The 24,907-nt window shown below is 36.2% G+C and overlaps 1 protein-coding gene across 2 annotated transcripts in view; it reads right to left on the bottom strand.

Annotated features, from left to right (window-relative positions):
• kcnj19a (potassium inwardly rectifying channel subfamily J member 19a) overlaps positions 1-24,907 on the bottom strand; it is a 72,798-nt gene that overhangs the window by 23,019 nt on the left and 24,872 nt on the right. The window contains exons 2-3 of one of the 2 annotated variants that reach the window (XM_041266972.1): positions 17,286-17,502; positions 3,084-5,338 (exon numbers count right to left, since the gene is read on the bottom strand). In XM_041266972.1, the coding sequence (XP_041122906.1) occupies positions 4,734-5,338; positions 17,286-17,502 (822 nt within the window). In that variant the 3' untranslated portion in view covers positions 3,084-4,733. Of the gene's footprint in view, positions 1-3,083; positions 5,339-17,285; positions 17,503-24,907 lie in introns of those variants that run through there. The other variant, XM_041266973.1, reaches the window with a different exon arrangement.

Genomic DNA, 24,907 nt, shown 5'->3' with positions numbered 1-24,907 from the left:
AGTTAAAATTACACAGCAGGCTTGTTTATTTAGTTTTAAAGTAAAGCAAACTAGAATTGTATTTTCTGTTTGAAATCCCAGAAAACTAGCAACACTTGTGATAGTTCTAGCTGCTAGACATACACAACTTAGTTTATAGGAAAATTATAAGCGCTGATGAGCTAAATAGCTTATTTCCATCATAAAATGTCTTATGATCTTGTAGCTTTGTAGTATTTTATTTTTATTTATTTATTATTATTATTATTATTATTATTATTATTATTTGGTAACAGAAGAAGCTAATGAAACTGGGTTGGGGGTGTATTGCATTTTGATTTCGCTAGGAGTAACACTGTCAAAGTAAACTAATTTTAAAACATTAATCTGTCTTTGTAATATATTGTATTGCATACATCTCCAGTAAGCACTAGTTTCTGTGTTTTTACTCATGCATTCGAATCACACGCAATGACACCTGATTTATCTGCGGATTTCACACATCCGTGGACTTATGTCCCCCAAGTACGTGGATAAATGGAGTTCCACTGTGTGTGTGTGTGTGTGCGTGTATATGTGTATATATATATATATATATATATATATATATATTATATATATATATATATATATATATATATATATACATACTGTAACATTAAATAACATTTTAAAGAGACATAACCAGACTGCAAAATACTTCAGTGTGTTTGAGCTCATTTAAGGTGTTTCATGTTTAAACACAACATTAATTTGTTTGCATTTGATTGTACTCATGTCTGCCAAAGACTATCGATTTCACTTGTAAAGAGGGGGTACCTCACTTCTAAATCTATCAGACAGCACTAGTTTATATAACAACATTAAAGAATTATGCTACTACGACTGTATAATTTAAATATAAATATCTACCAATTTTACAGCTATAACATTTGTGTAGGAACTTCAAATAACGTTATGTAAAATCATTAAGCCAACAGTATCAAGTATAGCCATTTTGTAATTCACACATTGCAGAACTAATCAATGGTTGGTAAAATGTTTGTGGAATCTTGTTCTTGGTTTACAGGGATATCTGACCACTGTCCTGATTCATCCTAAGCATGCTCAATGGGGTTTTAATCAAGTGGAAATACAGTCCAGGACCGCACATTTGCATCTGTAGGGAATCCTTGTGTTTTACAAGCAGAGCAAGTTGTGCATTTCAGTGAACCAGACATTTATAATCAAGGTATCTAATTAAAAATAACTGGATTAAATTCTACCTTTTACTTTGTTTCATTTGCTGACTCATATTTAATAAGATATGTAGATTCTTGGTAGGGTTTATTAAATACCCCATAAAAACACAAATTTCTGTATGTTTAGAAAACATATGATTTTGTGTTCTTTAGATTAATATATACATATATACGCAGATATCAAATTTCTTTATGTCGCTCTTTATTCTGCTTGTGTGTGTGTGTGTATGTGTGTGTGTGATAAAGGGCTGGCGATATATAGCTGGAGGTATACTGTCTTTTATGTTCCTCTCATGTTTGATGTTTTATTGTTAATCTGAATGCTGCCTTTATCACCTTGACAACATGTCAAGCTGCACTTTATCCAAAAGCTCAGTCAAGAAATAGGCAACAGCTTGAAACAGAAGTGCCTTTGTTTTAGGTGTGAAACATTCTAGCTTTGTTCTTGATTGATTTGAACGTTTTATATAATTGAACACGCTAGCATCCTGCAAGAAATAATTACATTTTGATGTTTTTTTCACATTGTGCAATGTTTAGGGTGTTTTATCATTTTCACGGTTTCTTTTGTTTTCTATATGTCACCAATTTCACATCGATCTCCAAATGTTATATAAAGCACTAACTGTGAAGAAAACCATTTTGTGAATTGTGAATGCTGTGGTGTTTGCAATGTTTGTTTCAAATTACTGCTTAAAAAAAGAAGCACACATTAGGGGACTTTAGAGTCATGGTATTTATTTCCCCTTCCAACATTCTAGTCCAGGTTTACTGCGAAGTGTGAGAAAAACACATTTCCTTTGACCAGACCAAGCATTTTATGCCCTGTATGTTTTTGGCCACTTAAAATGTGTCTTTTTATGCTTTTGGTCTGATCAACAGATCACAGAGGTGTATGTTAAGAGTAAACTTCTTCCATAGTAAATCCTGAACTGATTCCAGCTGGTCTGCTAATAGAATTGTATTCCATGGGTCCACTACAATTAATGGCTGTTGATGGATAGTCATGGTTAAACAAGTGGACATGATTGATGATCATGGTCACAGAACATGCTCTACAAATAGGCATGATGATGGTCTGAAGAGAATCTGATACTGACAATTAAATACCATTTCATATTTTTCGTACTTGAATTCAACGCTCCTGAGTGGGAAAATTGAACTGTTCCAAATTACGTTGCACTTCTAAGCAGACGCAGAGCTTGATCTAAAGAAAGAAATTCTATGAAATAAGCTGTTTAATACAATTTTAAATATACTTTTATTTTTCATATATTGCACTTGCTACATAAATACAATGCTCCATGATCAGCTCGGAGAATCCGCAATGAATGAATGATTGCAATTACAGGTGATTTAATGAAATGTGACGGGCGCTCAGGGCCCGTGAAAGATAAATTTGGCCAGAGTCCTTATCGGTTGGTGCTCAACAGATACGTGTGTGAGGCTGGCTGGAAAAACATGACGTTACATGCATCCCAGTGTCGCAGATAGGAAGTGGCTATGGGCCACCTCCCCGCGGGGTGAGGCACGCTGCAAGGTGGTGGCTGGGGAGGTGGAGGCCGAAACAAAAGAAGCGACCTGGGAAAATAACACACAGAGCCTTTATGAGCTTGCTGATGATGTGTTGGTTAGGGGAGGAGACTCCTTGCAAACAAGTTTACAAGAAGTATCCTCTATACCTGTTCATTTGCGTTTCAGTGGTTGAAAATGTTATACTGCTACACTGGTTGTTACATGTAAAATGGGAATGGGAGTCATCTATTCCATGCATATTTATTTAAAGTGGTGGTGCATTTGTCCATTGATCCTACAAGCTCAGCCATTTGTGGATGTGCATGTGCAATGAGTTTGACACACAAAAAGTGTTTTAGAAGTTTAATACAGTGGTCACAAATGGCAGGGCATCCATACAGTGTGGTCTCAAACCTTTTCACTTGATGATGGACCTGAGCTTTTTCTAAGGATTGCCTGTAGGTTTAGAAGATATAACATCTGTTCTTGTGCCTTTTATAAGAATACAATTGTGGGTCACATAAGTCAATTGCAACCAACAGCTACACAGCAGGCAATGTTTCTACAATACTCACTCATAATTGTCCAATAATAAAACAGTGTCAAATGTAAAACCAAACCATGCATTAATAGTGATCACAGCATTAGAGACTCAACATTGCTCCAAAGTTGACCAAATACAGTTAATTATAATTGCAGGCATTACTTCCAAGAGATGTACTCTTTTTAATACTAATATAAGCAGTCTTGCTTGCACAGACTACTGAGTAACTAAAAGGGCATGCTGCTGGTTGATTTTTTTCTGTCAATACTTCCATCAATATTGAATATGTGATTAGTTGACCCTTTTTACAAACTCATCTGTGCTCAGATAATAACACTGTCGAGGGTGATAAATATCAAACAGCATTTGTCATAAGTCGAAGTTTCTCAACCAGAAGAAAATTGTTTTTTTTTTCATTTAGGAATGGGTCTCCAGGTTATGATTTAACCATTTAATTTTCTTAGTAATATCTTGAGAATGGACTTGAAAAACTTGGACTTAAGGATTGTCTAGGACTTGCAACTGGAAGTGAATTTTGCTTCTTTAACTGCTTTTTAAGCCTAGTGTCAGAAGGCGGCGTATCTTGTAAGATATTTGGCCACTGTGACAGTATAACCAAAGTCAAGATACTAGGTTGATTATCTAGCAGGTATTGCTTGATAAGGTGTTTACTCTAGTTGTTAACCCAAAATTGGTTTAAATGATTATTGTATTTGTTTCTTGTCATCACCTGGAGCTGTCAAATATGGCACTTTTTTCTAACATTTAATACATTTTAAAAAATAAAAATAATACTAGCGAAGCCCCTATTTGTTAATATGCAACATTGACCTTTGATGAACAGAGTTGGTAAAAGGTTGCAGAATAAGGTGTATAAATCAAGCACAAAATATCTACCACAAATAGGTTTACAAAAGATGTACACAATTACTGTCTATGATGTGCAATGCCACTGTCATGCTTTGAAAAACATGTTGTAAAACTCAAGACTTTTTGTTTTCGGTACCCATTTTTTGGAGTGTTCTTTTTAGGCTGCACAACAGCCACCAAAGTGAGTTAATCTCGCCTTGAACTAAACAGAACTGAAAGCCTCAGCAGGCCTGCCTTTATTTCTAAATAAGTTACACAAAATGAAAAGCCATTAAAAAAACTCTACTGCAAGGTCCCTTCAATTGGGTGCTAATTAGGTGCGTTTGCCTAAAGGTTTCCCCATAAATGAACACGTCTATGTCTCCAGCATGCACATTAAGGAGTAAATGGAGAAACTGTTCAACAGTGCTGTAAGAGTTTTACACAGGCTCCCCCGTGTCTCATACCCCAACCCCTACCACCTTGGTCCTTGAATTTCGCTAAGCAACTACATAGATAAATCACAGTTTCCTGAAGTTATTTCTACAGCTGTAAGGCTGCAAGTCTAGTATGCAGTCTATCAATTATTAATACTGTGCCCTTGCTTAGGTCAGACGATCTGAATTCATTTTCCGAAGCTTGGGGGGCAAGTTATCTTCTGGTCTTGACCCTACGCTTTGAATGATCTGGATTTTCTGCTGCAGGTCTCCAGTTGACTGAGTCATGGGCTCTGAATTACCTTGGAGCGCCTTAAGATGGAGTCTTTCCTCCACATCTCTGTGATTCGGAACAGAGCTTATCCTCTGCAGTTTCAGAGGAAGGTCTCCTGTGCTGCAGGCCTTCTCAGAGTTGTGGGGGCTCATCCTAAGGACCTTTTTCTGAAGATCCTCCTTCCCTGAACTCATTCGCTGAAGCTTGCTGGGAAGCTTGTTGGCCTGCTCCTCGATGGTGTCAATGCAGTCTACAGAGAACACCCGATCCCTCCGGTTCTTGCAGTTTCCAAGGGAAGGGGTGGTCAACGGTGAAGGGAGGGCCATCTTCTCTTCTTGTTCCTTGACACTGTAGGGAGGACTGGGGACCTCAAAGGTGATGTGAAATTGGGAGTAGTCCACTCGAAAAAATCCCTCCTCCAGCGACATGACCGGTAGGAATCGGTGACCCCAGAGGACTTCATCTTCTGTGTACGAAGTCCTGGCTTGACACGTCATTCCTGTGAGAATACAAGGAGAAGAATGAGACAGTGTGATATTATCCTAACTGTGTTGCTATTAAGAATTAGCCTTGGAGGACAACTATTCAAGCACTACAGGTATGACATTTAGGGCCCGATTCACTTACCAGTGATAAAACTGGAGGTTTTAAGACTGGAAGTGTGTAATTATTACTTCTCCAAACTTTACTCCTTGCTTCCGCTGTAATTCACGAACATCCTAATGCCAGTTTTTCTACACCGTTTGATGTGCTCTCATGAATAATTAATTTGAGTTAATAACACCCTTTTTAACATGATAGTGGGACTCTCACCCTGGGTGAAAGTTGGACCAAGATAAAACTGCCCCACTAGGGCACTAAAAAAACTCATACAATATGCTTATTTTTTAATGTATAAACTAGTGTAATCGTGTGAATTCATTTTCAAGAAGTTCTGCTTTGTTTTAGTGCCCTGTCCGTGCAGTTTTATTTTGGTCCAGCTTTCAAGCACTCCTATTAACCCTTTGCGGTCCTGAATCGCAAAAGGACACTCAGCATTGTATCTCCCAGCCAAGCCCTCCCCTTGTTCACTGTATTTTTCACATATCTCTTTATAGACGTGCATACTGATAAATCCTCTCCTGATCACTCGTTTCATCATCAAACTCCCAATGCGATCCAAGTCATTATTGTATTACTATAACATCTCATAAAGCTCTGCAAATGTCCGTAATATTCTTTGAGCGCTGGATTCAGAAGCAGCTGTCTCCTTTGTTTATGTCCGTGTTATCTCTGTGGTGCATGGAGCTATCAGATATGCCATTTTTTCGGCTTCATTCAGCTCCTATCGGTCTCACTCGGCCATTGAAAGGTTTTCTCGGGTTTTTCCAGAGAAAAAATGACTAGAGACCTGTGCTTTACGTCTTTTTGATAATTTCGTCCAGGGTCTGACATTGGACTGGAAAGGGAAAATTGTAATGTCGGACCTGGTCCGACATAGGACCGCAAAGGGTTAAACATGCATGCTGCTACAACTGAACTGCTTTTAGTTGAAGATTATTAATAAATGTACAATTATATTTGGAATTCAAGGAACAAAAACAACAGCCAATCAAGGAGAGGCATTATTTGGAAATCAATATTGCATACAATTAAGTAACACTATTGGATATTCTTAAATAGGAATGTGCAATATTTTGGTGCATTATTTTTAATAATTATAAGAATATTAATAGGAAATAACAGACACTTAAAACATGCCATAAAATTAGAGAAAATGCAGCACTGTTACAGTACTTAAATTTGCGGATAAAACCTTACCCTAAACTAATATTGTATGCAATTGTCTGGCAGTAGATTCCAATTTGGGTCTGGCAGTAGTTTCAACCTTTGTGGGTTGAATCCTTTGTTAAAGAAGGGTATAAGCACGAACATGGTATGAAATAGTATGCACACCAACAAAACATTCTGTGAATCAGGCCGTTAACCACTTCAAAGCCATGACATACCACGTACGTCAAATGAAAACCCACTTACAGTAGCATGCCGTACGTGCGTAAGTCAAGTTTCCCATTTCATTCTATGAATGGTTTCTCAGTCTAGCATTTCAGGTTTCGTTCTCTAAGGCAGTGCTAGTACTGTGGAATGTGCAATGGATGTCGGGGGAGGGGCAGGTGACATTTGTACCCAATTGCATGTCATGTAGCGATTCCAATCTACCTGTAGGCTTTTAGAAGACTGAGATACATTGCGGGAAGCCATTCAACTTTTACAAGTGTATATATATAGTGTTTAATTTTTGTATTATTAGTTTTACTTGTTTAGTTGTAGTTCATGTAGTTTTTTACAGAAAGCTAAACATGGCAACGTAAGTGGAGAGCGACAACAGGAGTGATGAAGATTTTGAAGTTGGCTCGGAGGATTTCGATACCAGCGACAGTGATGCTGAAAGCAGGGGACTGGATGTTTATTACTGATCCCTACGATGATGCCAGTCCTCCATCATTTGATTTTGCACCTGTTTACACAGATGTGCACCCCGCCGTGGAACTTGAAAAAAAAAAGAAATATTTATTTTGTGTATAATTTGGAAACTTTTAAAATTTTGTCTTGCAGAATGTACATTTATTTAGAACATCTCACATATAAAATGCTGATTTACGATTATCTGGCGTGTGGGTAAAAAACTCTTTTAATGTGCATTTTGAAATCTTTTTTGGTGGTGCAGGGGTAAGCCATCTATATAGGCTTGGCTGGAATTTATTTTCTTATGTTGACATCTACTTTTGTAAGAATTTTAGTATGTACTATTATAGGCTATAAATAAATAAGTTTGAAGTGCCATTTGTGTTTGTAGTTGATAGTTATTATATATGTATACCATGTATGTAACACTTCATTATATATGTATTAAGCTTTTTAAATGACAATAGAACTCCCTAACTCAATACACTGTTTGTTTATAATTAATTGTTTGGTGAACTCCTCTAATCATGCATTTTCTTTGGCTCCACGATAAGTAAACTCAACATGAGTTTACAGTATTATAAGAACATTTACTATGCATACAAACATGTGACAGTGAAAGTGTACATTGTACATAAAGTGTGGGGGGAGGCTGTTACAAATCTGTTTAAACAAATGGTTAAAACAAGTGACTAAATCTGATTCATAACCAGTATAAAAAAAGCTAAAAAATATTTAAAAAACTGCAAATATTGGATTATCTACGTAGTCTGTAATAAATTAACTGTGGTCCTGTACACTCTCTGTCTGTATCATCGGCGACACAGCTGCAGTCTATTAAATTTCAGTTTCAAGGTGAGCTATATACTCTTTCGTTAATTAAAACCCTCCTTTTCCAAGTGCAAATTAACTATTGATAAATTATGACAATTAACATGGATTTCCTTTTAAATTCCCACACAAACCAAAGAAATAGGTCACAAGAAGCACATTATTTCGTAAATCAACAATTTCGGAAATCATATTAACACAATTATTTAATAATGAAATAGGCATAACGAACACTTAATGCCAAAATCAATGCTACATACCGATTTCTTAATCAACAGTGGAGTAATCATTTATGACCTTTTGAAAATCCTGCACATGTCTGGTACTGCGCTAGGTTAAAGAAAGGAGTCAGAGTGCTTTACTTACTTTAAGGATGTTTCTATTTCTTTACCTAGGTCATTTTAACGTAGAAGTGTCTTCAGGGTTAAAACAGGAAAGCAGGTACAAAGCATGTCAGTCATTAGCAGCTAAGTGAGATGAATAGTAATTTCAGTACAGAGATGTGTCTGCCCACTCTGCTAATGGAACCTCTCTTTTGCACAGCAGACAGTTTGTCAGCTCCCTAATCATGAGGCTCAAGTTCAATACAAAGTGATTTACACTTAGCTGGCGTACTATCTCAGCACTTTCTACTCTGCTGAATCTAGATCAAAATCAAAAGACAGAAGTTCTATCTTATTGAATCTATCTGGGGTGGTGTCTCAAGTGACAACAATAGAATCACAGTACACCCTGAAATGCTGGGTTGCAAAATGTCAGGGGTTAGCTGGAAAAATAACTATGGGCACTGCTGCTATATATTTTTTTTTTTGTCTATGGCGTTAACAGTAATAAAAGCAGTAACATGATTGGCTGTCATGACAGATGCTGCCTAAGACATGCGCTGGTAGCACCATTTTTCTTTTTTTTTTGATTGGGTGTGACTCATGAATCTGTATTTTAAAAGTATCTGATAAAATATTTATACACCACAATTAAATCATGGTATGTGCCAAATGCAGTATTAATATTAAGTCAGAGTTATAAACAGAACACATTATGCACTGGTTTGTACCTTTTTTTTTTTTTAATAGTATTCAATGTGACTTTCAAGACCTTTAATGCAGATTGCTGACATGATGAAAGATTTATTTATTTTCATACTTCAAACGCTATTTACACATTTGAAGAAATGAAAGCTTGAGAAAAGTGACAGGCTGCTGCTTTTGAATATCATTAAGTGTATTTTTAATATGAGAAACATATTATAACAGCACAGTCATATTTATTTATTTAAATGATGGAGTGCCCTATTATTTTAACCCTTGATTTTCTTCTCAATTAAGAATGCAAAATTCTGCTCCCTCACCGCACCAGTTCCCCAGCACAGATCAGAACAACTGAAGGTCAGTGGGTGTCCTCCAATCTCACAGCCAAAACAGCAGATGTTGACAAGCTACCGGCCTCTGGAGGACGAAGGCCAGCCCTGGAGGTGTTCAATTATGATTACCAGGGGCCTAGCCAGCAGGGGTGCCAAAATCAGTGGGATGCTCTCTGTGGAATCCCCAGCAAAGAACCTGCGCTCCCCTGACTATATGACACACCCTGCAACCCGTGCGACCATGAAATGATAGAATTAACAACTAATAGAATATTCAGTTAGAATGTTTACTTGTCAACTTGATTAACCTCTTCAAAAGACACTCTGAATTCATGTTACAGGATTTTTATTCAATGGAAAAATCTTGGTTAGTTCAATACTGGCAAAGTTCAAAAGCACCCTACTGGCAGAAACAAAACTCAATGCCTAGGAATTTTGTTTGGGTGGTAGTGGTGGTGGTGGGCTTAAAAGAAAGGTTACAAAACTAAATTAAAATAAAAACTGACACCTAATTCCAGTGGTTTCTATTTTAATATTTCCTCATCAAAAGGTTGTGGACAATTCTCCCTTTTTCTCTGTAAGTCGCCTTGGATAAAGGCGTCTGCTAAATTAATAAATAATAATAAAAGAAGCAAAAAAAAACCAAAACATTTTAAGACTCTGTGATAAGGTGTTCCTCTGCATGTCGCTGGGTAAGCAATACCAAGCAACCGATTGAGCAGGGAGGCTCAGTCGGTCAGTATTTCAATAATGCCAAACCATTCTTTTTCATTAGCACAATTTAGTGAATGGCAGGTTTATACTGAAATCAAGTGAGATGAAGTACATTTAACTTGGAATTCCCTAAATGTTTTTTTTTTTTTTTTTTCTCATCAGTACATTTAGTAATTACAGTCCCAAACGTTTCTATGTGTTCTTTTCAGCATTCTTAAAATGGTCGGTTTGAGAAATAAACTTAATTTTCCCTGCAGCAGCTGACCCTGTTTTAGTAAAAATCTCATGCACATTTACTGTTTTTTAGTATGGTAACGTTTTAAATTACTGTGCTTCTTTGGCTGAAGAGATATTATCAGCTCATCATTTAAGTAAGCTACTCCTGACTGTAAACAATATAACTGAGTGTATTATATCTGGGATAGATGTGGCTGCTAAAGTGTTACAAACAAATGGCACATAACCACCGCTGCCCCCCCCCCCCCCCCCCCCCCCCCCATTTTACCAAAAAAGTTGCCAACAAAGTACAAAACTGTTGCAGTGTGCTAAGTTAACATTAGAGTAATTTATTATTCAAAAATAAAATGTACAATATTATGGATTACTTGTTTAATAATTCTGATTATGTTTTTAATAATTAACATCACAGCTTGAGACTAGTTTTCAGTCTACTAACCATGCCTAACCCAACTTTATAAGTTGCCAAATAAAAAAGATACAGGCAGAGGACTTGCAGAGTTCAGAGGCAGTGTGAAGAGCACGTGTTTTGTTGGATATTTACTTTTAAAAGTACGACACGCCGGACACATATTATCAATTTCTATTATAACTTAACTGTTATGTAAAATCAATTGTCTCCAGACATTATGAATAGAATTCTGACTATCAAGACTACTGTTAAAAACAGCACCAGCTTCATGACCATAAGAAGTAAATAAGACCTAAACTTAAATGTAAGTACACAAAACTAGCTTATTTTTCAATGTATTTTATTTATTGTTTCAATTTATTTCAAAAAAAAAAAAAAAAAAAGCCCCACGCAGTCATTTTTGTTTTACTAAAACAAATGATAGACTGGTAAACCCCTAGTAACCATATATATTATATATATATATATATATATATATATATATATATATATATATATATAGATATTTTGTGACTATATCCCCAAAATTTCATACAGCACCCTCCTACATGGAAGTATTGTATTTTTTTTTTAAATTGGAAAATCAACATCGCACTCTTGTCTATAAAACACTTGTATTTTTATTCAGTAAATCATGATTACCAAGCTGCGCAATGGGATTTAAAGTAGGCTTCAGGTTTTTCTGAATTTATTTTGAAATGTATTTAGCACACCGCCTTCAACAAAACTGTTTCTGTCAGATTCAGTCAGTCGTTCAGTTCAGAGCAGTGCGTGAAACTTTCCCAGTCCCTCAGATCTTGCGTGAAATTTACGTCATAAGACTAGTTTTGGTACATGTATTATTCAAATTCTTAATATGTTAAACGATTAACCACCTAATTGGTGGAGTTAAGCTATATATATATATATATATATATATATATATATATATATATATATAGAATTGTTATAACAACAACAATAGTATATCTAATCCCTGGGACCCAGATACAAACGGATGTTTGACCTAGGGCAATTATGTCGGACTGGTGGGTTAATACAGCCCTGACCACGCCACTATAAATAACACATCAATTTTACCCTAAAAGGGATACATAGTTGTATCGTAGCATTAAGCACAGCAAATCAAAGTTTAAATTTTTATAAACAATAGAAAAAGCAGTAGAAAGGTAAACAACAAACAATACCTTTAAATAATAATAATAATAATAATAATAATAATAATAATAATAATACACAACCCATCACAGGCAGGCTTTAGTGATTTTTTTAGTGACAATTAATTCCTTGAACTTTTACTCTGTATTGTTGACCTTTTAAATCAATAAGCTTTACAGCACCACAACACAGATGTCATTGGCTGGATATATTTCTAAAGCTGGGATTTTCTCTACAATGGTGAGACCTGCCACAGTTTACAAGAACAGGCTTGTTGTAGATAAGTGTTGATTAAAGTGGGAAATTGATCAGTTCACACTGCTTTTGCATGATTTGGTTTGAAACATAGACCCCATTCACACTTGCGATTTAAGGCGGCCCTGGGCAGCCTCAGGGCCACCTTTTCTCATATGTGAATGCTCCAAAAAAGAAAAAGCAGCTAGATTTAGGCCACTGTTTTGATGTGGCCCAGGGCCTGCAATTGAAATTGCAGGACCAGGGCCAGGCCGCTGTTTTGATATATATATATATATATATATATATATATATATATATATATATATATATATATATATATATAATATATATATATATATATTAGTCTGATATCTCTACTCAAAGCAGACTTAGGGCAGCTTTTTCGTATCACATTACCAATTTAATTATTTAGCTCAGTAGCAGGGACCACAGGAATCCGTTTGCAGCGGAATAACACGACAATCTGGGAACTTTTTGAAGTAAAAAAATAATAATTAAAAATTAAATAAAAATAAAATTAAAAAGTAAGTTGGTTTGTTTTATTGATTAATGGCACTGGTAAGCTAGTAACTTGCTTAGAATTTGAAAGTGTAACAATTTGTATTTTCACAGTAATATGTCATTGCCTGTTATTGTGATTATTATTGCTAATGTTATTCTGCTGGTGATAGAGCAGTAGTTTATTGTGTATCGTGCATATTGCTGACAATGTATTGCTGTATTAGGGCACTTCCCTTAATGAAGGTTTTGTTATAATGAGGGTTTTGTTATAGCCATATGTTCTGTAATCTTCTAAAAGAAGGGGTAATGCTAATGTTCAGTTTTTATTGATAATGGTTAGGGACTAGAGAATAATAATAACAAATCATAGGGTGTTACTGTGGATTCCAAGACAGCAGAAAATAAGCGGATGATGGGTGGTTTTATGGTTAGCAGTGGCGTAGTTCATCTTAATGATAATGCGGTCGGCTTTTTTATTATAATTTTTTGCTGTGTCTGGCCTGTCATGTTGTATATCTCTTGTGGGTTGACAGTTCTGTATAAAACTTATCATGAACTGTGTTAATGCCCTTGTTATAGTATTAAAGCAGCTGTTTGAGAATACCCTTGCTATAAAAAGCTAAAGTTAAATACGAAGAGCAAGTGATCTGCTTAAATGTAACTGAATTAATTCCTGTAGTTTTTTTTTTTTTTTTAATCCCAGCTATGTCCAAAGACAACGCGTGTCCGCCCTCCACGTTAATAAATATAGTTGGTGAACTGGATAACATGAGCCAGCTCGATCGCCCAAAACAGCACAACAACATATACCAACAAGTTGTTGACGCCCTCTCAGAACTAACCAAATAAAATTGCAAATTAACGTATTGATTGTGTTTTATTTGTTTGCATCATTAATATTTAACAATAGTAAATCCAACACTCCTTACAAGAAAGGAGAGAATCTCTGACAGCACGAGCCTCCTCAGGTCGCTGCTGTCCAATTGAAATTGACGGCTGAGGTAACCTTCACAGTTTCCAAGCCCACTTATAATAAGTGGAATTGGGCTTGTTTTTGAGTCGCTGATTGTAATTGGCATAAACACCCATACTCTAACACCCATCCTCGACTTACGACGCACGGCACTTACAACTCTTTTGCGTTATTAACCTGCTTCGACTTTACGACATGACACGGCGAGACCTGAGCCATGCGTCATGTGCGTATTCTCGGTGTCCGAACTGCAGTACCTGTCGTGGTCACTCTGACTTAGTCTAGCGTCTTTTTTTTTTTTTGTGCATGTAACTGTTTTTTTTTTTTTTTTTTTTTCATGTATTTGCCGTTAACAATGTCTGATAAGAGCAATTGACTCAAAACGAAACCTAAGTTGTGAACTCTGTCACATGATGAGGGGCTTAACTTCAGGCGATCGTATTTCCTGCTAGGAGTACCAGATACACACTCTGAATACGTCATTGGAAAGCCCCTAGTCTGTACTTTTAAACAAGCCAGATAGGTGTCTGAGTAATATGCGCGTAATCACCGGGCGGAGTGTAAAGACTTAAATAAATATTTGCATGAGTACAATATAATGGGTCATTTTTGTAAAACTATATTATATGGTTGAAGAATCGGGAATGTTACCCCAATTTATTACATTGTTCCAATGGGAAAATGTGCATCGATTTACGACGCTTCGAATTACAACGAATTATAATTTGGACAAGAGCAGTAAAACACATTATTAACCAACCAGGCACAAGGCATTTTGCTTTATTACAGCAGCTTAGATTCACTGCGCACTGCACAGTTCTCTGCGCATGGAAACCACATTTTCACAAAATTTCACTAGTAATCTTCAAAAACAGCACAAGTACTTTACGCATAGCTAACTTACATATCAACCCCCACCTTTGGCATTAATTTGCGTGATGTCACATGGAAACTCCACCAATGACAATAATAACAAGTAAACAGTAGAATAGTTTAACGATCATGTTTGTAAACAAAGATGGTATTGATGCATCTTAAACACATACATATAAATGAGAAGAAACATATTTAATGTGAAATATATGAATGTTTATTGTAAATTGAATCAATGTTAAATAATAGAGTTCATGTTTATATAAAATTATTCCAGGTATATATACCACAATATATTAATATATTAATAAGAAACATCTGATTCAAATCAAGGATTATTATATATCCCGGTAGCTGCTATCGTTCCAGGAAAAAAACAATTTACCAAATTTTAGGCCTGCTTTTCAGTCACACATGTGAACGCGCAAAGACGCCTCAAACTGGAAATATGAGCCGGGTTTCAGACCTAAATATGTGGCACTGGGCCAGCACAGTAGTATGAACGGGTCATAGAGAAGAGAACATGAAGCCTATATGATGTATTGGAAATAAACTAATTAATCCAATCTCTTACAAACTTAAAGATAATGCATATTCATCATTTTATTATGCCTTTTTTAGTTCCCCTGCAAACATTAATTATGTATGCACTTCAGTTCAGATGTACAAATACAGACTTATAATTTTTCTCAAAATCTGCCATTATCTGCCTTTGAGCTTGTCTGGAGAATCCTAAGTGCTGACACTGAACAGCTCCCACATTCTAATCACATCATGTAACAATATGACCTCGCAACTCTGCCGGCTCCATCCACTCTCTCGCTATGTGTAGGAAGTGACAGAGTTGAAAGTCACTGTCTGAAAGTGTTTGATAAAACTGCCTACAACATCATCACCAGGAGCGGAAAATGTATTGGGAATGTTCAAATACACAATGATGAAGAGAGCGGTGAAAATTGCATGGAAGCTGATATGGGAAGTAGATTTTAAAACCTTTAGAACTATAACATATCTGAAGAAAATAAGGCTATTAGTTATGTATGTAATAGTTACAAATTAATACAATTTTCCTTTGGGCTTAATCATTAGCTTACATTTTTCATTATTTTTTCTTTTGTCCTGCAGGCTTTCACAGTGCAATTAAATGTGTTATTGCTCCTGGCTAACACTTCTAGATTAAGGCTGTCGTGCATTTTGAATCAGCTATGCACACATAAGTTATAATCTACAAAACAGGGGTTCCCAAGCCTGTGTCTGTTGTTTTTCATTCCAGCCGAGCTCTCAATCATCAAACTATACCCGTAATTTAACTAAAAATTTGCTTATTAGAACTTTTTGCTTGTTCTCAGTTCATAGAAAGTTAAAGATTTCAAGTTACTTATAAAATAATTAACTTTTCAGAGCTTAAAACAATTAAAAATGTCTAATAAAGCCAATTACTAGTTTAATTAAGGGATCAGTTAAGTAATTAAGCACTCAGTTGGAATAAAAACCAGCAGAGACAGGGGTCCTCCAGGACTAGTATTTGGAACCCCTGCTATAAATAATGTATAAGTAAAGAATTGTCAGTTGTCAGTGTTTAATTAGGCATTTCTTATCAAATGTATCCATCTTATTGTGAAGACCCATTACTGCTAATCAAAACCAAAAAGCTTCCTTCCAATTCATTCGCCACGTCAAATGTTTACAGTCTACATGAATACGCAACTCTGGTCTTCAAGATCAATTCCAGTCCTAGTCTTTATTCCAACCAGGTCCTAAATTAGTTAATTGCCTCTTAGCAGCTCCAATTAACTACATTAGAACCTGCTTGGAGTAAAAACCTGGACTGGATCTTGAGGGCCAATACCAGAGGTCTACATATTCAATTTAGCTATGAAATATGTGCAATGATTTATTATAAAGGTCCACATTTCCTGTTGATAAATGGGGGGGGGGATGTTCTGTCTTGACAGAGAAATATAGCATTTTAGATTTAGATGCCCAGCACAAGCCGAGAAATAAACTAAAATCTCAACCAGGGAATCGACAGGTTTAGGCCAAGGCTTGTTGTTGATAACCCTACAGAGAAGCACACAGTCGTGGTGCTTTTATTGAACCACCAGGAGTGAAAGTTACAGACCCCATCTCGATACCTACACTGTCGCTTCAGTCCTAAACCCCATGTGTGCGCAATTGCTAGCTTTAAAAACAACAACAAATGCTACCTTACGATTAATACCATATTCTCTGCTCACTCAATCATTAGTTATATTTTCAATTATGCAAGTCCAACAAACTACACTGTACCTCTGTAGACCAGGCCATAAATGACTAGTGTGACTTATCACCTCTAAAATCAGTCATGTCGTTCAGTGAGGGCTACCCCCCAGGACCACTACATTATTTGTTCATCCAAACCCTTGGTTGATGCCCACATAGCTTTGTTAAAGAGTTGTCCTTAACACAAAAGAAGAATGGCTACTGCAGTTAATATCTAACTGGTTCACCCACAATCATGTAACAACACTTGACTTTAAGACTACAAAGGAAACAGGAGTAAATCTGAACATGATGGAAAGGGATTTTTTAATGCATCTGCTTCTGCCCTTATGGAGATCAGTGTCACCACCTGTCTGTGTGAGTAATGACATTATTACCACTACACAGGCAAAAAATAAGTACTTGGAAGCATCAAGCCTTACCCGTGGTCTCGACAATGCCTTCCAGGATAACGACAATCTCAAACTGCTCGCTCGCCAGAGATCTCTGTGAGAGATCAAAGAAGGGGCTCTTGGGATTTATTTCGTGGCAGATTGTTAAGGGGGAGACAAGGAACAGTTGGTCCGCCCCAGTCCCAAAGCCGACGTCGAGCTCACATTGATCCAGAGGCAGGAATTCACCTTCGGGAGTTTGTCTTGACTGAAAAATAAATAGAAGAATAAATCAGTGAATAATACATCTATACGTGTATCCCAGTGCAGAGACTTATCACGCTGGGCTTGTATTAACAGGCAGTTTTTCAGCCTGAAGCTATTTGCTGAGTTCCCAAAGTACTGGGGTAGTGCAGTTTTCCAGTACTTTCCAAACCCATCTTGTAAAAGTGTACCATTAAAGCATAGGTAAGCATTGGAAAGCCCAGATATGTAAGATAAAGCACAGAAAAACAGCAAAAATGACTATGATAAACATTTATCAGCACTGATGTCCCTAATTAACCCTTTAATTTGTTAACCTAACACCAGTAGGTGTACTCGACATTGTAATGACTTTCATTGCAAACAGAATTTAGTTATTCAATGTTCTTACAGCCAGAAGAAGTTGCTTATTAATACAAATACAATTGTAACAAGGAGGAGGCTGGGCGCAAATACATGACTGCACACCACAAGCAAGGGTCAAAATAAAGCATTACACGTCCCCATGTGTTACTACAACTTTTTAAATAATGTACCTGTCATTTTTCTTTTCATTGTTAACATCCTGACAACTTTGTGTGATTTAGAGGACAGATCTCAAACCCTCAGTGCTCTAGAGTGGCCATTTTGAAAAGAGCTTTGAAACAGACTTAAAAGTTATAAGTGTGAAAAGTTGTCAGGATGTTAACAATGAAAAGAAAAATACAGGTACTTAGCAGTTGTAGCAACATGTGGGGACGAATAACGCTACATATTTCAGATACCTGTTGTATACTCTTTAGCCACTATGCAAAACAGCAGGTCTGCATTTGTGGTTTTATAGCTTTTAACCGTATCTTATCTCACAGACAAGAGGCAGAATTCGTAACTGCAGTGTATAACACAGCACTGCTCAATACACAAGACCTGGACATGAAACACAAACCATACAGTTCAAAAACAAACATCTTACCATTCAACAAAAGAGCAAGCTCTATAGTCAAGAAGCAAGTATGAGTCTTAGGCTGATCCGCCACTAGGAGATACATTACAACATGTTCAGATTCATGATTGTTGGATCATAACTGATCAGAATCTGTATTACTCAAAAAATGCCTTGACTGGTCTTTGTTTTCTACTTACACTTCACCAAATCAATAATACATACTGTGTGTTACACACTGATAATAGCATTATGACATTGAAGTCTAACGCAGATATCATAGATTGGCTGCTGCAGATAGCAGAGGTTAAAGGTGAAGAGTGTTTGAAATGCATTGCAGTTATGGACCTGCCTGTGGGATGAGATAAGGGGTTAAAAACTCTAGAACCACACATGCAGTGTTGCCAGTTCGTTCTGTTGCTTTGTCCTGTTGTTGATTAGTGTATATGCATTAACTTTAAAATCCAGTACCACCAATTTTTATTTCTTTTGGCATGGGAGAATATAATAATTTAGACACCTTTTAAATGAGCTGTTATAACAGTGATTGATTAAACTAGCAGAGTATACTGTACTGTAAAGCACTGGTGATTAATTATCTCTCAGCTCACACTTAAAATAATGAACTGGGGAGATGGGGAGAGCTTATGGATACGTCCAATCACCTGGGCATGCTCTCCCATGGCCTCCAGGAACACTGCTCAACACACACATTCAAATCCATCCAGGCAAAACTGACTCAAAATCAATAGATCCTGATTTACAAACGCCATTGATTCTGAAGAATCCAATACTCACACTCTACAGGAACTAGCTTTGTTGCAATATTGATTATTTTTATATTTATGTCATTCGAAAGGGAAGTGTTTTTTATAGAATGACCCAGGATCCCAGGCCAGTTAATACTAAATCTAGGGATGCTGATTTTTGTTTAATTTCCTAAATATTCATGAGTTGGATGCGATTATATCACAGGGATCATGGTTTTCATGGAACACATAAATGTTGCCATTTGTTCCCTTTCAATTCGAAGACGACCCCAACAATACTTTTGGGAAATGCCTGCTATTCGTTGAGCATTTCACATCAGAGCTGCCGATAGGCCCCCTCCGGAGACTTCCTTGGCCCCACCTTCTGAGGGAACACTCCACGGAGCTCACTTCCTCTTTTGCTTCTCACTGCGGTAAGGTAAGGTACTAACCTGTCCAGTTGCTGCGATTGAGTCTGTACAAAAGAGATCTCACTCGAGTTTTCTGGAGTTCCCCTGCAATATTTTATATTGCTGGAAGTTGGCTCGCCACTTCCCTGGAATCAGAAACTCTGCTTCTGTGATCTGAGCTATAAACATTGTGCCATTACGCTTCGTTGAATCATTCTTTCTTTCACCAGTCTTCACATTGCACTGCATTGCAGACTGCTTTCTCCTTTCATATTTTATTTTTATATTAGTCTACTTACACTTAGCCCACAATAAATCATAGTGTCTCATTAACATATTCTGGCTATACAGGACCTTACCTACTATTTCAAACCGGTACACAGCTTCTGCTGCCTATGCTCTCCGCTTTGCAGCAGAATTTTGGGGTCATTTTTGCCTGCATAAAATCCTTGCCAGACCTTTGTGAATATCTCATGAATGTACGGTAGCTCATTATATATGCTTAACATGCTGCTTTGCCTACGCAAACATCATTGAAATGGGAATAGTAAATAGGACAGGGGCAGAACTGAAAATGTTTTGTGTACAATAAACACTTCGTAAATGAGGCCCTAAGGTTAATCAAACCCTGAATATTTTTGACCACAACAACTTTAGCAAAGTTTAGGATTTTCACATGTTTAAATACTTCAAACTCTAGTTGCACCCCTTACTAAAACCTATCCTTTGTGAGCTAAACCAAATGGCTCAGCATCTTGTATAGGCCCTTCAGAGGTACTAGTGTTCCCGGAGCTAATTGAAATTAATTACCTGGTATAAGAAATAATTGCAACCAGGGACCTGAATTAAAACACACAACCCCTGCAGCTGTTTGAGCCAATTAAGACACAAATAAAAAGGTTAATGATCCTCCTGTGCTGGTGAATGTTGATTGGAATTTCGTACTTGGTTTCATAGAAGGTACATTTTTGTGTTGTCTTCTTCACACTGATGGCAGATGAGAGTTTACATGGTTACAGAATACAATAGGAGATCTATCTGAAATCATTTCTCAATACTGTTGTTCTTTAACTCTTAACAGACCATTTTTTTTTTACCTCCTCTGAAGTGATTTACTGAACCTTATCAACATAACTAAAGACAATAACAAGGACAATTTTGGTTACCGTATTAATGGACAGTCCATCTGTTTTAAAACTAAATAAATAAGGCTGCTGTGTATTTAACTTGGCTTACATCAACAAAATACGTACCAACAGAAGTTTTTTTTTTCTTTGTAATAGCTTTTTTAAACAATTCACTGCTGCAAGTCGTTCTTCTGAACCTTCACAAAGTCCACCATAACTTTTGTTTCAGTGAGGCAAAGTATGTTTGCTTGGCTTCACTAAGTAACTGCCTCAGAAGAACGAATTTTACATAATCCTTCTGCTATTTATACCACAACGTGAATTTCGCATATGTAGCGCACATGTCATGGGGTCAACTAACACACATGCGTCTTTATGTGTGTGTGCGCACGCGTGTATAATGTACTGTTTCAGTATAAAACTCAGGGGACCGCGGATAATTGAAGTCACAGATGAACAGGGTGTGGAAAAATTAGGTTCTACTGTAATATAATAATAATAATAATAATAATAATAATAATAATAATAATAATAATAATAATAATTTTGAAAACAAAAAATTTAAATTCTAACAGAATGCAATAGGAATAACATATGTTGAATTTGTATTTGAATAGATTTGCAGACAATTTTGTCAAGCATGGCCTAAATTCTCAGCACTGAATCGTTACAATAAGGCTCCATAACGCACTCATACAGACACTTCCATGCACTGTTGTTGGTTTTCATATTTTTGAAATCCAAGAGACCTAAATAAAACTACTCCCTCATACTGTACGCCTCAACTGTATCCTTTCACATTTCAATGTGCCTGTTTTGTTATCAACATCAATATAGTTTTTGCTTAGCTGCATTTAACATTTGCATTTCATAAGAAAATCTGTTCAGAAAAATCTGTTTTTGATGGCATGGTGGATAAACGTCATCAACAAAAGCTATGATTGCTATAGTAAACACAAGCAAACCTAAGCCAATCAAAGTCGAGATTGATGGCCCAAAAAAACTGTCTTCACAGCACAGACATCACAAAAGAACATTTAAAACCAAAGTTGTTTTTTTTTTCACCAAATGTATTAAAACAATATCTTTGGCTATCTTTAAATGATGTTAAAAGCGATGTATCTGCCGCTGTTAAGAGTGAAATATTAAAACGGGACACGCATTAAAATTGAACTGATTTTTTCAAGGCCTTCAAAATACAGTTTGCACCATTTCTTGAAAAAAATAAACACAAATAAAATGTGTTTTACAAACACTTATGGATATTTTTTAATCATCTAATTGAACTATTTAGCTTACTGCTGGTTTTATAAAATTACTAATTTTGGAGTAAAAACCCTGTCAAATCTTGTCTAGCATATCTTTTTTTTTGTTTACAGAAGATATGAAGCACACAGTTTATGTATACAGTTGTCTATTGTATATGTAGTTGCCCTTTGGGGAAAAAATGCTGATCATGCCCTTATATCCTATTCTAATTTAATAACTTGTTCAATGAAAAAGAACAAATCTCCAGACCAGAGTATTACCTCAAGGACAATTAAAACAGGCCAAGTATACACAGTCATCGTACTATTGAGACATTGCAAGAGGCTCGGTGACTGACACTAAATTTTATTCATCTTTGAGAAAAAGCAGTAGAGCCTGTCCCTCCATAACCATAAGGCTTTTCATAATGATTTTCTAATCACATTACAATGCGCTTTTACTGCAGATGAGACAATCCTGCTACAGTTCAACTTACTGCTGAGAAACACAAAAACAGCGTCCTGCATTAAAACTCATTTTACATGCTCCCATGCATTCGGCACATTTATCTTGCAAAGAAAAAAAAAAGCTATGAATCTATTTAACCTAGAGCAAACTGTAATTAATTGACAGAGGGGATACAGTACATTTTGACACAGAGTAGCGTTGCTGCTGCTGAATCATTGGAATCTTTTAAGACCCGACTTGGCAGTTTTGAGGATCAATCAACAAATAAGAACTAGCACTGATGAACCAAATGTCCCCCTCTCGTTCATAAATTGCACTGCCTACGTCATTTCACCTCAGCAATGTGAAATTCTGTACACCCACTCGGTATTTTTTCCCACCCAATCAGCTGCTTGCCTAATGGTTTGATACTAAAAGCATGTCTTTGGATATCCAAGGAAAGTCTGCATTGCAGAGGTCTCCAGTCATACAACACCTGCCTCCAGCTAGTGCCACTTTCCCTTACCTTTTATTACATTTATAACAAGGAACATAAGGGACTGCCTTGTTGTTTAGACAAATCATTGGCTTGTTAGTCAACATCTTGCCCTTTTTCAGACACTATCCAATTGTAACTGAAAGATGCTCTCATTGTAAATTAAGACCCTAGGGACTAGGAAGATAACTAAACAATATCCTCTGGGAAATAATGCATGTTTTGAGCAACAGCCATCACATCTTAAGCTCTCTGAAGTAATTGTCAGTGTTTCAGGCAGGCAAGGAGGAAGGATGCCAGGATGTGTCTAGAACACGCTGGGAAATATAGAAAACACAAAGTCTCTCAGATCATGAAAGGGTTTGAAAATAGCTAACCAGACTCTCCAGTGCTCAGAAGCTGGCAAGGGAGAATGCACATGTAATAAATATATATATATATATATATATATATATATATATATATATATATATATATATATATATATATATACACGAAGATACCAGTCATGACAATCAGTGTCAGCATTTTCAGATACAAACCTTTGACATGATAATAAAATGCATTCAAGCTGTCAATATCCATTAGCACCATTCCAGAAGACTACCTTAAGGTTTTTTTCCCCTGTGCTAGTATGTTATATTGCATGTATCTCTATAACAGAACATAGATTGGTAAGTCTAGTCTTTTAAACAATTGCATGCATATGCACAATACTGTAAGTTTTTCATTTATAAGCATATGTACTAACTATATTTCACATGTGTTATATACAAAGTAATGTTAAACTTCTGGTGTGTATGGTCACGTCGCTGCGAAAGTATCTTGTCGTCCAATGAAAAATCGCATTGAGTTTGGTGGCGGTCTTTAAACATTCTGACACTTACTGCATGACAACACTCCTTAATACTGCCTCAGACTAGGCCTGGCATAGACCAGTGAAATGAACAAAGAGGTCATTGGTTAAACAAAAGGAACAAAAAAAATACATTTCAAACTGGGGAAGAAAATAAACATAAACACAAAAGCCAAGTTCTGTGTTATTTAATATCTGTTTTATTTTAATTTTGATAGTGACCAAATATGTATATGTACTACGTGTGCAGTTTATTTGCATAGAACATTATATATTTAATAATAAATATCATTATTTTATTTATTAGAGTTATTTTAGAGTTTTCAACTCCATTGGTATTGTTAACATATTAATGTTATTACTTATTTATAAGACACTAGTCATGTATTTGTTGTCACAAAAAACATTTTAAACTTTTTGTTTAAATTATATTAATACTGTATATCTGAGTTTTGTATCAATGTGCATTCTGTTATAAGAAACATGTATTGTACAAAACAAATTATAAATAGTACAGTACTAAAAAGTAAGTAAATCTCCAGCACCACACAGTGCACAGTCACAAAGCACTAATCCAATCGATTACTGTGAGGGTGTTTCCACAGCAAACACTGAGATCTACCATTAACACCTGGCTACTCCTCAGCATAACCCTTTCACTTTCTTTGAAAATACTCCCCCCTGTACATAATTGAGTTTCAATTAAATTTCACTCAATGGGAATTCCATGAATCAACATAATTTGGCGAGCAATTGAAATAGCACATTCTCCTGGTGCCACTAGCTGCAATATAACAATGTGAAGCTGCAGACACCTGAGCTATCTATTAATAATGTTTTAGTGCTTTGGTTCGAGACCGTTTGTGTGTATATATATATATATATATATATATATATATATATATATTATAATATATATATATATATAGCAGAATATCTTCTTTGACTACATAGAAGAAACTGCATAGCTTGCCATAGAGTACTGTAGGTATTCCACGAATGAAGAGGGCAGTATAACCAATGAGGTCCCTGAAGAAATGCAGGGGTTGTTTGCAGCCATCCTTGTGAGTGAAATAAACACATCACAATGTTCATTGAGTAACTTTAAATTTAAATTCGGGAGAACTGCAGTCCTTATATAAATATCTGCATCT

Source organism: Polyodon spathula, chromosome 12 (genome assembly GCF_017654505.1).
Source record: "Polyodon spathula isolate WHYD16114869_AA chromosome 12, ASM1765450v1, whole genome shotgun sequence".
NCBI classification, from domain to species: domain Eukaryota; kingdom Metazoa; phylum Chordata; class Actinopteri; order Acipenseriformes; family Polyodontidae; genus Polyodon; species Polyodon spathula.
Note: the sequence above shows the minus strand (reverse complement) of the source record. Positions and strands in the feature narration are given on the sequence as shown.